A 16,517-nucleotide genomic window follows, 5' to 3' on the forward strand; every position below is an offset into this window, starting at 1 on the left:
TGCCAAATTTTATGTTATGGTATGCATTTTTGCCACAATATAAAAGTAATTTTAAAAGATGTAAAATTATAAGAACAGTGAAATCCTGTGCTAAAGATTCTTCTGCTCTTTAATCCCTCCTGGTTTTCTGTAACCAGACATATAAGGATTTGTTTCCCACTTTCACAATTTAGCAATTGACATAACTTGGCAAGTACCAAGCCTTTTATTAAAGATAAAGGGAAACTTTATGGACTAGTAAACTGCTCAGTTCTCCTCTGTTTGACTCCTCATAACCATCATCATTTCTTTCTATCACTAGTCAGAATAATGATTTGCAAATATAATTTCATTTTATGATCTACATAGCAAGAATTCAGGGTGATAGTTGGTCCAGCTTTCTAAAAGCTTTACTGGAAGCATTGACTATCCCAGAAGTAGTTGTATAGAGATAAATGGAAGGAAGTACATCCCTTAATACTGAGTTGTGAATATAGCTTTTTTTCCTTATTTTACAGAAACCATTTGGTTGACTGGTGCTTTTTAAGTCTTCATGTATTAGAAATCAATGTTATCCACATTACAATAGGGAAAATAAGACAATTGTATACCTAAATTGATACATATTTTAAATTAGGGGTATATCTGAATATTTCAAGGGTTTATAATCACTGTATACCTTAAGTTACTATTTTATACATGCATTAAGTGAAAAATTCAATTAATCCATCTATTGGTGAGGGTTTACATTTCTGGGCCTAGGATTATAGATGCTGTACTTAGAACTGATAAACCTTGGGTTCACTTTTATCACTCTGTTCCACTCTCATTGTTCAGAGTAGAAATTCAGTTTGTATTCTTAGTTACAAATTAGCAATGTAAAATTACAAAAGATAAAGCTATGCCTTACTACTTCAGCTATCTGGGAATAATTTTCAGTTTGCATTGATATAGGATTACCACTTTAAGAGAAACAATGCTGTTGGACATAAGCAATGTACTGACGCCTAATCCAATTGGGAAAAACCTCAATCTGGACAGCCGGATTCTAATAGTGCACCATGATATTATATATAGGTTTTTATTTTAAGAAGTGGGAGTGCAAAATTATTTCTCAAGTTAATGGTTGTTGGTTAGATTTAGAATAGAAAACCAAGGCTTCATATTTCCAGTGCAGTTTTCTAATTGCTCAAAGTTGTCTTTCATAGAATCATAAATATTTTTTATTTCAATTTCTTCCTTTTGACAGCTCAATTCTTTTTTAAAAAATTCATTATACTAAAACTATTGGTTTTTTTTTATTTCTAGAGGTCCCATGTGTGTAAGTAATGTGTTTATACACATATACCTAAATTATAGAACTTAAAATCAGAGTGACTCAGCTCAGAGCAGGAGCAACGAGGTGAAGCACCAGCTGGGTCCATGACAGTGACTCTGCTGGGGCTCTGGGACCCTTCCTGGGGAGTGCTGACACTCGTTTTAAGGTAATTATGGTTGGCCCCACTCTCTTGTACTGAACCTGCAAACATCTGGCCCTTATTCCTTGGCACCTACTTCACAGCCCTGAGACTCAGAAAGAACGTCCGCTCTACTTCTTGTCCCATTAGAGACACCATTAAAAGTGTATTAGTGAGGACCATGTTCATTAGAACTTTTTAGATACTCACTGGAATAATGTCTGGCCTCTACAATGTTACTTTATGTGCAAGTTTATTCTTAAACCCACAAATGAAAAAAGTAACTTCCTCAGCAAATTAATTGTCTAGATAAGATAAAGTGGTTGGCTTCAGAAAACACATTGTTTTCCAAAATATTAAACACGTCAGAAAAACAAAGGGCCATTGAGGCTAGTGATTTGATTCATTAATTACATATCTGCCTATCTACTTTTTAAAGTTGGAATTCCATTAGTCAATAACTAGATGGCTCAGTTTCAGTTATGAAATATATCGGAATGTGATCACATTCTTACAAATTCAGTAATTCACACTTTTCATTAAATCAGCCAGGCCTAACCTCATTAGTCCAAATAAATAAAATTTTATTATACCAGTTAAAATGAAAGTCTATTTTTCTACACACACATTATCTGGTCTAGTAATTTGCCAGATGGCAACTGCACCCAATAGCCAGTGGTCCTGATAGTTGTAGAATAAGAAAAGATACAGAGATGGAATCTCACAGGCTGCTGAGGCAAAGTCTTGTTCAGAGACAACCTCAGATTGAGAAACACACGTTTCTCAGTTACTCAGAGCTGGTCAGGCTCAGGGGACTGATTCCTGTTTATCCAAACTCACAAGAGGCTGATTTAAAAGCCAGTACACCAATTAATTAATTTACAATGGAGACGAGCCTGACTTGGGGATCAGGGCGGGGGGTGGTGGTAATGTAGGGTACAGCCCCAACAGGGGCAGGTCCACCCAAGGGGTAATGTAGGGTACAGCCCCAACAGGGGCAGGCCTACCAAATTAAAGATCAGAAGGTTGCTTGATTAGCAAAGAATTAAGGCAAAGAGAGCCAGGTTCCCTCAAGAGAAACTTCTACTGAGCTGCAGAAGCCTTGTTAGGTATACTACACAACCCTTCTCCATAGAGATGGCTTTCTAAAGAACTGGAGCCCAGTGCAGAGATTCCAAGCAGGGCTGGATAAATACACCTGACATGCTCCTAATCTAATGTCCCCCAGATCACACTTTGTAGACTGAGCACAGTCCTCCCCAATCCTCCATTCCTTTCTATTTTCAGACAGGTCAACTTTTTCCAGGAACATTCCAGTCAGCAGGTCAAATATGTAGAAGGAAATTCTCAGGCATTATCTGTTGATTTTTACCAGTTTCACACTGACCTCATTCCAAAATACCAGGAGCCTTCAACCTGGGAGAAGTGTGCAAAATTTAAAAACAGCACTGGTTTGAACTCTGGCAAAATCATGACCTGCCCTGTCTCAGTCTGCCAGGATGCAGCCAAGTAAACAAAATCCTATTTGGGCAAAGAGTCACAACCACTAAAACACAAAGCTGAACATACCTGCAAAGCAGCCAGGGTCTCGAGTTAACATTTCACAATACACAGTGTGTGATCAGGGTTCAGTCCATCAAGGGAAACTTTTAAAACGGACTATAGTGGTAAAATACACATAACAAAAAATTGACTACCTTAACCATTGTTAAGTACACAGTTCAGTGGCATGAAGTATATTCACACTGTGGCACCATCATTAACATCCATCTCCAGAACTCTTTTCTCTCTTTTTTTTTTTTGAGACCTATTCTTGCTCTGTCACCAGGCAACAGGCTGGAGTGCAGTGACACAATCTTGGCTCACTGCAATCTCTGCCTCCTGGGTTCAAGCAATTCTCCTGTCTCAGCCTCCTGGGTTCAAGCAATTCTCCTGTCTCAGCCTCCAGAGTAGCTGGGACTACAGGCACGCGCCACCATGCCCAGCTAATTTTTTTATTTTTTAGTAGAGACGGAGTTTCACCATGTTGGCCAGGATGGTCTCGATCTCTTGACCTCATGATCCATCCGCCTTGGTCTCCCAAAGTGCTGGGATTACAGGCGTGAGCCACCGTGCCCGGCCTCCAGAACTCTTTTCATCTTCTCAGACTGAAAGTTTAATGGGTACAGTTCTCAACTCTGTACCCATTAAACCACTCCCACTCCCTAGCCTCTGGCAACTACCATTCTACTTTCTGTCTCTATGAACCTGACCACTCTAGATACCTCGTGTAAGTGGAATTATACAGTAGCTGTCCTTTTGTGACTGGCTCATTTAGCACAGTGTCTTCAAGGTTCATCTATGTGTAGCATGTGCCAGAATTTCCTTCCTTTTTTAAGGTCAAATGGAATTCTGTGTTATGGGTTGCTTCCACATTTTGGCTACTGTGAATAGTGCTGCTAAAAACATGGGTGTGAAGCGCTCCTTTTGTTACCCTGGCTTCAATTCTTTTGGAGGTTTATCAGAAGTGGGATTGCTAGATGAGAGGCCAGTTCTATTGTTAATTTTTCAAGGAATCTCCATACTTTTTTCCATAGGAGTAATGCCATTTTACATTCCCACGAACAGTGCACAAGGGTTCCAATTTCTCCAAATCCTTGCCAACACCTGTTATTTTCTGGTTTTTGTCTTGTTTTTATAGTAGCTACCCTAACAGTTTTGAGGTGGATTCAAAGGAGCCTTTTAAATACATCTCAAAATTCATGTACCAAAATTCTAACTTAAGGCTTTAGAATTCCCAGATTCCTGAGTTCTGAACCATGAAGCTAACCCTTATCTATTACCTCCTCCAAGGCACTGCCCAGCCTGTTGCTGAAGGGCAGTCCCCGGAGGTCCATTATGGTCATGGAGATAAGCAGAGTTACAGGTCCAGAAGGCTGACTCACGCTGCTTGTTTTGGGGACAATTGCCCCAGAAGAAGTACAGGAATAAAAGAGAAGCAGCTTCAGCCCAAGTGATGAGTACCCAAATAGCAACTCAGATTTGTTTTCTTTTCCATGAAAAAAAAAATCCTGGCATAAAAGGGAGAGGACAGTACCTGCAGTTGCAGCCAAACCCTTGGCAGGTTCCTCAGTCAACCCCAGGTATTCTCTAATGAGCTGACTCAGTTTTTGGTAAGCAACATCCAGATCATCTGCAGCAAAGAGAGTACACTTTAAAACAACAGGACCGGATCCAATACAGTTGATGTTTATTGGTGGAAACGATTTGTTTACTACATTTAATTTTATAAATATTATGGTAGGCAGAATTCTAAGATGACCCAAAGGACACATCATCCTTGTATAATCAATCTCCTCCCTTTAAGTGCGGGCAGAACCTGTGGAGGGAATGTGATACCACTCCCACGACTGTGTGACATACAGCAAAAGGCATTTTTTGCAGATGTAGTTAAGGTTATTAATGGATTGACTTTGGGATAATCAAAAGGGAGATTATCCAGGCAGGCCCACCCTAATCACATGAGCCCTACGAAAGGAGAGTTTTCTCCAGCTGCTGGCAGAAAAAGAAGTCAGAGACTCAGAGCACAAGGAGGGTTCAATGTGCTGGTGCTGACTTGAGGATGGTGGGGCCACGTGGATGAGACCCACAAGCAACGTCCAGAAACTGAGGATAATTCTCAGCAGACAGTCAACAGGGAAATTGGGACCTCAGTTCTACAACCAAAAGAAATGCCATCCTGCCAACAAGAATGAGCTTTGGAGGTTTATCCACAGAGCCTTCAGATGAGCCCTCAGCCTCCTGATACCCTCAGCAGAGAATCCAGCTATCATATACCAGACTTCTAATCTATAAAACTGTGAATTAAATAAATGGGTGTTGTTTTAAGACACTAAGTGTGATAATTTCTATGCAGGAATAGAAAACAAATTCAATTGTGTAATACATTAACACGTTTCAGAAACAAAAAACTATTATTAATAAGGTGAGCCATATGTAATTGCTGTTTTCATAGATGAAAATAGTTGAGTATCGACAATTTCATATGGTTCAACTAATGTCCCATGTCCACCTAGTTCATCTGGTTTCCCTTTCCCCTAAGAGGTAATCAGTGTTATTAGTTTTTTGAGGATTCTGCCAAAGATTTTTTTATGTAGTACAAGAAAATACAATTACATAATTTTTTTATATAAATGATGGCATACTATATTGTAAACCTGTCTTTTTTAGTAACTGTTTGATTTGAAGACATTTCCTTATCTGTTCACAGAGAGTTTTCTCATTCTCTTTATGACTGTGTAATATAGTACACTAAAAATATAAAGAAATTTGCCAGGTGCGGTGGCTCACGCCTGTAATCTCAGCACTTTGGGAGCCTGAGGCAGGCAGATTGCTTGAGATCAGGAGTTTGAGACCAGCCTGGCCAACATGGCAAAACACTGTCTCTATTAAAAATACAAAAATTAGCTGGGCATGATGGCAGGCACCTGTAATCTCAGCTATTCGGGAGGCTGAGGCAGATGAATTGCTTGAACCTTGGAGGTGGAGGAGGAGGTTGCAGTAAGCTGAGATCACATAGCTGCACTCCAGCCTGGACAATAGAGTGAGACCCTCTCTCTCAAAAAAAAAAAAAAAATCATAATCATAATCATGTGCTGTTCACCATCCATGCAGTAGATAAAGAGCATTAGGTCCATGTAGCAGGACAGTAAACTGAATATTTAAATAAATATTTATTGAAATACGAAATTCTCTCATTAACTACTGCTTCAAATTAAATGGTCATTTCTAAGCTAATTTCTGAAAATGTTTGCTTTACACGTACGTTTTTATGGTTATAATATTTTGAGTAGTTGGGTTTTTAAACTATATGTAGATTATAATAAAATTACCTGAGTTTCATATGCCTTTCTAGAAATTTAAATGTGTATTTCACATTATATATAATTTAACTTTGTTCTCACAATGTCCCCTAAAAAATGAACTTAGTTTAGGCTCATTTTACACCAAACCTTATTAGCTACAATCTTAAGGAATAATTGAGACAATGCTCTCATTAAAACAGTGGAAGGTTAGACCTCTTTGATTCTTACCGCTTTTTGCAGCTCTTTGTGATGCACTGTTATAAGGAAAATATCTTTAACCCAAGACTTTTATTCCCACAAAACAAACTTTTAACTCAGTAGCCTTACATTTCAAAAATAAAATTTTGCTGAAAATTACCAACCTGCATTGATTACTGCATCAAAATATCCTGGAAATTTCTGATTAATTTTAATATAAAGGTCCACTCTGGAGACAGCAAATTCAATTTCTGCACGACTGAATAATCCCTTTCTCCGTAAATATCCCTCGTATTTTTCCTTGTTCATGGGCACCACCAGGATATAACGAGGCTCAAAATAGGAATATTTCAAACTTCTTACACCCTGTGCATTAAAAGGAAGATAATAAATTGGAAACAGATACATGATTTAGAAATCATTTTGGAGCCATCTGACCACAGAGGTATAAGTAGTATTATTAACATATTGAAGAATTTATTTCATCTGTATAGTTAGCTGCTATTTTTCTATAAATATCTCAATATTGGATTACTTTTCTCTCTTCATCAAGTTTTAAATTGTCATTGGAAATATTAGAATTCACTCCACCTGGTTTTTCCTTTAATTAATCATTCTAATGAATATGACTGTTAGAAAATTGCTAGATATAAAATAGGTACATTCATAGCAATATTGCAACTTTATTACAGAAAGGTAATTTCAATTCTATATTTCAAAAGGCTTCTGTGGAGCACCAGGAGGTAGCGATCTTACCAAGGAGAAAAAGCTCTTCTGTGACCCCTTTGTCATTATCTTGGGGCCCTTTCTGGACCTAAATCAGCACCCTGGTTGGGAAGGCCAAGCTCCTCGTAACCTGCAGACCAGACCACAGCGTGAAACTGTGTAAAGTACTGACTGGTCGGTGAGTTTGGAGGGCTTGGTCATGACTGCAGGTCTCTGGCTCCTGTAGATTCCACACATCCTTCAAGTTCTGTGGCTATCAGTTTCCTCACAGGTGAAATGAAAGCCATCCCAAATGGACTCTAAAGTCCCTTCCATCTCAATCAGTTTCACTCAATGTTCAAAATCTTCATTTTAAAAATTCAGTTGGAAGAAATACAGGCTGTTTCCAAAACAATTTCTGAAAAAGTCAATGACCAAGGCAGTCTGGAAAAATACTTCAGCTGGGGAGAATCAGAGGAATAAAGCATGGATTATAGACTCAATCTCCTGGAAATGAGTAGGAGTGAGCTCCCAGGGGGAAAAACAGTGAAACAGGAGCCACTGCTCAGTTAACTGTTGAACTGGAGAAAGGTAGACACACAGATGGAGAGTTTCTATACTCACAAATGCATTGATTTTTGTCTCTGTCTTGTCAAAGGAAGACATTTTTTAGAAAAGACCTTTTCTTTTTGCTACGTATTATAGAAATAAAGAAACTCTTCCTTAAAGATACAAAACCAATTAATCACAGAGAAATAAGACTGGCAATATTCTGAAGTCAGGACAGTTAAAGAGCTGGAAGAAATGTGTAAGCTAGGGAACACTTATACCAACACAAAGAGCTAAAAGGGAATTACAGTCTCCTATGGTGTGAAGTCACAAAGGGAAAAAGTAAGAAAGATTCAGAGTTGACAGCGAAGGATTATGTACCCGATTTGCCTCGGTTTTGTTTTCAGTACATTTGGTCTAATTGAATCTGGTTTTTGTTTGTTTGTTTGTTTGTTTTGAGACAGAGTCTTGCTCTGTTGCCAGGCACCAGGCTGGAGTGCAGTGGTGCAATCTTGGCTCACTGCAACCTCCGCCTCCTGGGTTCAAGCAATTCTCCTGCCTCAGCCTCCCGAGTAGCTGGGACTACAGACATGTGCTACCACACCCAGCTAATTTCTGTATTTTAGTAGAGACGGGTTTTCACCATGTTGGTCAGGATGGTCTTGATCTCTTGACCTCGTGATCCGCCCGCCTCAGCCTCCCAAAGTGCTGGGATTACAGGCGTAAGCCACCGCGCCAGGCTTTGAATCAGTTTTATAATCGCTTTTTTAATTCCAAAAGTGTCGTACTGCTCAGTTAAAGGATCTTGAAAAAACAATCAATCATCTTTGAAGGTTCCAAGTATGTAATAAAGATATATATATTTTTTTAAATGAATGAGTGGGAAATTCATCGTTTTACTCTGGATCTTAATTTTGGAGAAGCTTCTATATACTCTAATTATAGCTCATTGTTAGGGGAAGAAAGAGTATCAGAGTAGAGAGAAAAATCTCCTGACATCTACAGGTCTAAATTTCCAGATGTATGAAAATGTTACACCCAGCGAGCCCCTGCAGCTAAATGGCAGCACAGCCCACGCATCTCATGCAGAAGGAAAGAGCAAAATTGACTGCATCGGGCTGCCATTGTCCTAAGGGCACCAGGAACCAGTTCGACACTCTAAGAATCCGGCTTTATCTACACCCTTTTCTATAAACAGAGGCCATGCTTTAAAAAGAAAAAGGAGCATTTAGTGAGGAAATAACAGAAAGTAAAGCTTGAGTGGCAGTTTCACTCACAATATCTGTGCAATTTCTTGTATTGTAACCTAATCCCTGTTACTTAGTGGTTCATGTGTCTCGTCCCCATACTAATTATAAATGGAATATCTTCCATTTATCGTGTGCCTGGCAATGTGCCGCCTGTGCATCATAGCCCTTCCCCAACTTCAAATATGTATATAAATTATCGCATGCACCCCAAATATGTACCTCAATTATGTATCAGTAAAAAATTGATATATATACACACACACACACACACATATACACACCACACTCACACAAACTATACACACATTGATTGGTTGAATGAAAAACACTTACTTCTATTTCCATATGAATACAGCTTGCTAAACCATCTCTTGCAATGCCTTCCACCGTGTCCCTATTTAATCCATACTTGTGATTACCATAACTAAACGTTAGAATGAATTTTCCCTGGAATTCGAGAAGAACAAAGATTTTCATATAACAGCAGCCATCATGGAATCTAACTACAACTAAAATCATTTGATGTCATATTTTAAATAATTTCAAAAACCTTACAAATTTTAGCAACTATATAAGGATGACAATGGGGTAAATGAAACTTAATTTCAAACCGTGACAAAAAAATGTATTCAGAATTCTCAGCTAACAAAAAAAAATAGGTTTTTTAGAAATAACCTGCTGACAAAATATTGAGAAGCATTAAGGCGCTGCAGCATATGGTACAATAGACTATTTTGTTTACTTATCCACTTCCTGCCAAACCCGCACCAAAACCTTCATTACTGAGAGAGCAAAACTAATGACCTGCCCTTTGCCACTGCCATTTCAGCTATGCCAGCACACCAGGCAGCCCAGAAAAGCCTTCCATTTCTAAAAGCCTTGCATTCCAAGATAAGCCATGAATTACGGATAATTCCTGGAGGCCATGAATTACAGGGACATCCTAAAAGTTTTGAGAAAGCAGACCCATCCTGTTTTCCTCATAAAGATAGCTTGCTATTGAAACTGCCCCAAATGTTATTCAACAGATCTAGTGTCTGCCCTATAGCCATTTGAACTATAAATGACGCCTCTGTCTGTATTCTGGAAGCTCAGTTCTTTCAAAAACTGTATTCCCTCGCAAAAAAAAAAAACGCAAGTAAAAACACGTCTCTCAAAATTGTCTATGGCTTTTTCTTTGGCAATACTATATTGATTAAACCACTATGTCAAATCTAAACTGGTTAACTGATGACAGTAGAAGGAATAAAAATGTGTATGATCTTGGCATGTATGACTTCTCATATACGTGATTTTGAAATGAACAATGAAGTGAAAACTTCCAGGGCTGCAGTGAATCCCACCAAATGACAGTGTCAGCATTAAGAACAGCAGCAGTTGGGTCTCTTGCTAGCCGGCATCTTGGCCCCAGATGTTCTGGAGATGTGAGGGTAGAGGGATGGGCTGTCTGTCAGGGAAAGAGGTCAGAGGCCAGAGGCATAGGGTGTCTTTTGAGGTTGGGGGGCAATGTGTCTGCTGCAGGTGATGAGAAAAAATCCACATCCCCCATAATCAAAAGAAGTTTGTGTTATGTATTCCAAACGTTAAAAACTCAAAAATAAATATTCTTACCATTTTACTCCTTCAATGTTATACTTTCTTTGTTTTTTGGAACAAATACTGTGACTCCTTTTCTTTATATATATGCCTGTGTGTGTGTCTCTGTGTGTGTGTGTGTGTGTGTGTGTGTGTGTTTGTGTGTGTAAAACCTATATAGATACAAATCTGGTTCTCCTTTCGGATAGACACTTTATCTTGTTTTTTTGCATGTGCTGGTTGGTGTTATGTGTCAACGTAACATGGAAGATGTTTGGGGTGAGATTAACATTTAAATTGGTGAACTTTGAGGAAGCAGATGGCCACCCATAATGTGGGTGGGCTTTATCCAATCAGTTGAAGGCCTCAATATAACAAAAAGATCAGTCTTTGGATTTCATCTGCACCATTGAAACCTTCATTGCAAAATTATGACTGAGACAATGAAAGAGATCTAACCTAATGGACTCCATCTTGCTTCTAACCTCCAAACTGTCCTTGTTCATTCTTGAGCACAAGTTGAACTAACTGTAGGAGGAACTGAGTTTATACAGTTTAAAACAAAGACAGTAACAGCCCTTTCCCAAAACAAACTTCCTTCTTGCCGGGGGACTAGACTGCCTTTGTAGGACTAAAAAATTAGCCAGAAGATTAGAAATTACGGTTTAGGAGTCGTGTAGCTGGAGGCTACCAAGATTCTGACTCTCCCTAAACTGCTCCTAAGATCAGTGCTTGAGATATTTTGCAGACCCTGCACTTGATGGATCAGCTGGCATCACCCAGATCAATAAACTGGCTCATCTGATCTTGTGGTCCCTACTCAGGAATTGACTCAGCACAAGAAGACAACTGTGACCCCTTATGATTTCACCTCTGACATGACCAATCAGCACTCCCAGCTCATTTCCTTCCCCCTACCAAGTTGTCCTTAAAAACTCTGATCCCCAAATGCTGAGGGAGATTGATTTGAGTAATAATAAAACTCCAGTATCCTGCCCAGCTGGCTCTGTATGAATCATTCTTTCTCCATTGCAATTCTCTGTCTTGATAAATCAGCTCTGTCTAGGCAGCAGGCAAGGTGAACCCACTGGGATCTCCTGGCTGCCTGGCTCACACTGTAGATTTGGATTTGCCAGTCCCCATAACCCATGTATGCCAATTCCTTCTACTAAATCTCTTTCTTTTAAGAGATGGGTCTTGCTGTGTTACACAGACTGGAGTGCAGTTGGGCAATCATAACTCACCGCAGCCTTGACCTCCTGGGCTCAAGCAATCCTCCTGCCTCGGCCTCATAAGTTGCTGGGACTACAGGCATGCACCCCTATACCAGGCTAATTTTTTGTTTTTTGAAGAGATAGGTTCTCATTATGTTACCCAGGCTGGTCTCAAACTCCTAGGTTCAAGTGATCCCCCCACCTCAGCCTCTCAAAGTGCTGGGATTACAGGTGTGAGCCCAACCCTAAGTCTCTTTCTATAATATATATATATATATACACACATCCTATTGATCCTGTTTTTCTGGAGAACCCTGACTAACATTCTTTGACTCACTCTGTTTTCAAAATGTATACTTGAATTCCTTTTCAGATATAAACTGTAAGTTTGTTTATTTATATGTACAAGGACCTTCCACTGTGGATCCAAAAAAAAAAAGTGCATTTTCTAGAAAGATGTAGAGACGCAGAGTTGGGAGGAATCTTGCATAGCACATAGGTATAAAAGAGACCTCATTATGGGTTTGTTAAGATTTGGGATTAAGTGGTTTCCCTCCACCCCATTCAGGCTACTTTCATTTCTTATTGCATGTAGCTTTCCTAATAAATAGCAATAGTCATACTCCAAAAACCTCATGGTCTGTGGTTTTATTTCTACAGGAGAGGGAGAGCTTCTGTGGGGACTGTGTATGTGTCCATAAAAAGGGTTCTCATATCTGTGGGCATGTTAGGGCGGTGATTGCGCATTGCAGGAGAAGTGTTTGATGGTAAGGAGGAGACGGACACCTGTGTGTGGGAGGGTATGCAGATCTATGTGGTGTACCTGTGAGGGTAGGAAGATGTGACTGTCCACAGTAAAGATGTGCCAAGGTTGTCCATCAATGGGGCTGCTGTGATGCGGGGTGGTGGGCAGGCTATCTGGGTGACTGCTGTGTGGAGGAGGGTTCTGTGTACAGAAGGCTGAGTGCCTGTGGGTGATTGGCAAAACTGAAAATGTGTCATGAGTTTGTCATTTCTAGGTTTTGTCTCTCTTCATGAAACAGTCTCAAGCTTACATTAAAGGAAAAGAGATCAGAGGCAAAATTCAAGTTCAAGAAAATTACACTATCCTGAAGTATATGCATGTGTTATCAGAAGCAGTAAAAATAAGTACTTCTCAAACACAGGAGAATTTTTGGAGTGGTAGTAAAACCTCTAAGACTAAATATAGTATAGAAGTGTAGTGACTTTTTAGACTAGGAATTGAACCAGACTAACTTGATTACACATCTGATAAGTTATGAAACATCAGAGAGCAGATGGGGTACTGAGAACAGATGAACTGAAGTGAGAAAAAAAAAATGCCTCATATTCTAACAAGAGAAATTAACATTAATTTTGGGAACTAGTTGTCTTTCATCCTACAGAGTCCTAAGAGAATACTTCTTACTAATATCAAGATAACTTCTCAAATCTCTATTGAGGCTTTTAGAAACATAAAGTCCCAGAGGACTCCTAATCAATTAAACTGAACTGCCAAAATACAGCTCTAAGAGAGAAAATTAGGAAGAAGTTCCAAGACGTTCTTTTGACAAGGTTAGAGGAAAAATTGCCCAGGGATTATAGGATTTTCTCACTTGTATGTCTCCATGAACACAAGAGAAGTCCACAAAACATGCACCGTGTATAGAGTTGGCCATTCAAATTAAACTCATAGAAACTGCAAAGCCTATGCTGAAAAGTTCCATGATTATCTACAATGAGGTATAAGCCAGGTCCATTATTTTGGGGTGGGAACAGAGGAAGGAAGAAGGAAAAAGAAGGGGAAAGAGGGAAGGGGATATGTAACTATAAGGGCATCACCAGTTGGATGGCAATCTTTCAAAAACAGAAACATAGATTAGTCCCTCATCTGATAGTTTGTGGGCTTCAGAAAAGAAAGAAAGTCGTGTAGGATTTATTGGTGATAGAAACAAAGAAGATATAAACAAGAATAAGGGCCATGGTGAAGTAAAAACAAAAGGTTTACAGATTTCATTGGTCATGATGAAAATATGAGACACTCTTTCAGTTTAACTGAAGTCATGGGCAGATATGTATTTACATTAGCATATACTTTCAACGGATAAAACATGGGAGGATTATGAGGGTTCCTTTTGTATGTGAAGGCCAAGAAGGAACAAATAAGTTGTTTTGAAAAAAATGAATTCAAAGACAAGAATGTTGTGAGTTACTATCAATAACTAGATTATGAGGGTTTCAGTAAAAAACAAACAAAAAACCCCAAAATTTAAATTGAACAAGATTGCTCTGAGTGCCTGTGAAATGGACTAATGCAGGGTTAATAACTTTGACCTTGTAAAAACATAGTCCCCAGAGAAGTTAGGGATCTTCTCCCGTCTTCTAGCAAGAGTTGCCATCTGCATTAGTGAACTGCTTGGCCTCCAGGACTGAGAACTTCTCGAACAGGAACATGACCATGGAAGGTAACATGTCCAGAACAAACCAACTACATGGGACACAGCATATTGAAATGGTGCTTCAGGTTGTAACAGTTAGAAAGCACCACAGATAACACACAGAAAGAGCACTCTCTGGACAGAATACCCACATCTCCAGACATACTTAATTTACAAGCTTTGTGTACCATCAGTTCTGTAAGAACTGTTTATCTTGAGTAAATCTGATTAATAACAGTAGCAGCAGCTGATAAGCACAGATCACAAGAATTTTTCATACTGCTTTAGTTCTAGTTCCTTCAAATGCCTACTCATTCATTTTTATTGGAAATTTACAATATTTTCTCCAAGACCATAAAATAAAGAAGCTTGTGAAGAATGATGTATTAAGCATTTTAAGAAAAGAATAACCCAATAAGAACTCACCTCTCGTAACAAGCAAAAAATTTAATTCTTCCTTTTTTTATTTATAACTATTTCCTAATATTTTTGCCAGAGGACATGTATTTCTTGTGCAATAAAAACAAAGGTAAAAATTCTTACCATGTTTACCATTTCATCAAAAACTTCTTGAGAGATAAAATGATAATCAACTCGATCCCCTTCTCCAAAGTATGGTGGTCTTGTGGTGTGACAGGCCCTGAAATCATAAAACAGATCACCTAGTCTCTTTCTAACTTGAAATTCAAAATGGAAAAGCTTTCAGTATAATGTATGTTTTAAAAAATGATGTTAATCCACAAATAATAAATCATAAAGTAACATAATTGTGAGAACATGGTGGTGTTGAAGTTCTAGGCTATATTCAGTTGCTATCATCTATAAGGATTATAGAAAATTTGGATTATCCGTACCAAATTTTTACTCATTATTATTTATCACCTTCTGAACCACTTCCTCTGCCATCATGTAGTAATACTTCAGGAAGTATAACAATACTTACCATTCGACTATTTTATAGCCACCTGCTTTCATGTTTTATCTGTGAGATTTTCCACAGGCTGTCTTTCTCTCCTGCCATCTGGCTGGCCTACTTGGTTTTCAGGACTCAGTTTAAGTGTCAAACCTCCAAAAATCCTTTCCTGATCTTTTACGGCTGGATTATTCATCTTTTTATATTTCCGCAGCCTCAGTGTCCGTGCCAATTGCATTCCAATTATATGTTCAGGCCCATGCCCTCTACCACTTGAAGCCAGATCTAACTCATATACCCTGTGCTTGGTACCACATCAATATTGTATATAAACCTCCTGTGGTAATCCATGGTGCCAATGCTGAATGGAATTCTCAACTCAACCAAAGAGGCCTTTTCTCACCACTGTCTGAAATAGCCTCCCCATCCCACCATACCCCTCAACTACTCTGTATCACCAGAACTGTTTTCTTTTATATATTTACCTGGGTTTTTTTCCTATCTTCCCCAGAAGAACATATGAATCATAAAGGGGAAGACCATGTCTTACTCATTTTATTCACCATTGCCTTCCCAATGTCTGCCACATAGCAGGCATTTGATAAATTTTTGTAAAATGAATGAAAAAATGAAACATGAGAAGTGGATAACAGGTGCTAAGAACTCCATTTCATAGATGATTACAAAAGTTACTCCTTTAAGGTCACACAACAGGCCAGTACTGGTCCTACAACAAGAATATGGTGGTCTCAACCACCAAGATTCTTGAATTCATATCATTCTGCCTTCCAATGTTAAGTTCAGGAAATGCAAACTGATTTTTAGATTATCCTGTAGTTTTAAAACAGAAGATGAGAGCCAGGCACAATAGCTTATTCCTGCAATCCCTGCACTTTGGGAGGCCAAGGTAGGAGGATTGCTTGAGCCCTGGAGTTCAAGACCAGCCTGGGCAACATAGTGAGATCCTGTCTCTACAAAAAAATTTAAAAATTAGCCAGGTGTGGTGGCGTGTGCCTGTGGTCTTGGCTACTCAGGAGGTTGAGGTGTGAGGCTCACTTAAGCCCAGGAGTTTGAGGCTGCAGCAAGCTATAACTGCCCCACTGCGTTCCAGCCAAGGCAACAGAACAAGATGCTGTTTCAATAAGTAAATAATAAAATAAGAGATGAGGATAGTTAGACACTTGACATGCTATTTCATTTATTCCTTGCAAAAACCATGCGCTAGGTAGTATTTCTACTTTTTATTTTACAGATAATGAAACTGAGGCACGGCGATTAAGGAATGTTACTAAGTAGCAATGCCAAGATGACTCAAAGGTCAATTCTTGTTAATATCATACTAATTCAGGGAGTAAAGTTGCAACCTCAAAAGGCTCTTCATTGCAAAGACAAATA

At 38.9% G+C, this 16,517-nt stretch overlaps 1 protein-coding gene across 1 annotated transcript in view; it reads right to left on the reverse strand.

The window, feature by feature from the left end:
- The window catches only part of LRGUK (leucine rich repeats and guanylate kinase domain containing), a 128,098-nt gene that overhangs the window by 48,646 nt on the left and 62,935 nt on the right, over nt 1-16,517 (reverse strand). Inside the window, exons 12-15 of the mRNA XM_021673856.2 lie at nt 14,753-14,849; nt 9,316-9,429; nt 6,643-6,844; nt 4,513-4,608 (exon numbers count right to left, since the gene is read on the reverse strand). Of these exons, the coding sequence (XP_021529531.2) occupies nt 4,513-4,608; nt 6,643-6,844; nt 9,316-9,429; nt 14,753-14,849 (509 nt within the window). The remainder of the gene's footprint in view (nt 1-4,512; nt 4,609-6,642; nt 6,845-9,315; nt 9,430-14,752; nt 14,850-16,517) is intronic.

This window comes from Aotus nancymaae, unplaced genomic scaffold (genome assembly GCF_030222135.1).
Source record: "Aotus nancymaae isolate 86718 unplaced genomic scaffold, 86718_ANA_hifiasm-v0.15.2.pri h1tg000002l, whole genome shotgun sequence".
In the NCBI taxonomy this organism is placed as follows: Eukaryota; Metazoa; Chordata; class Mammalia; order Primates; family Aotidae; genus Aotus; species Aotus nancymaae.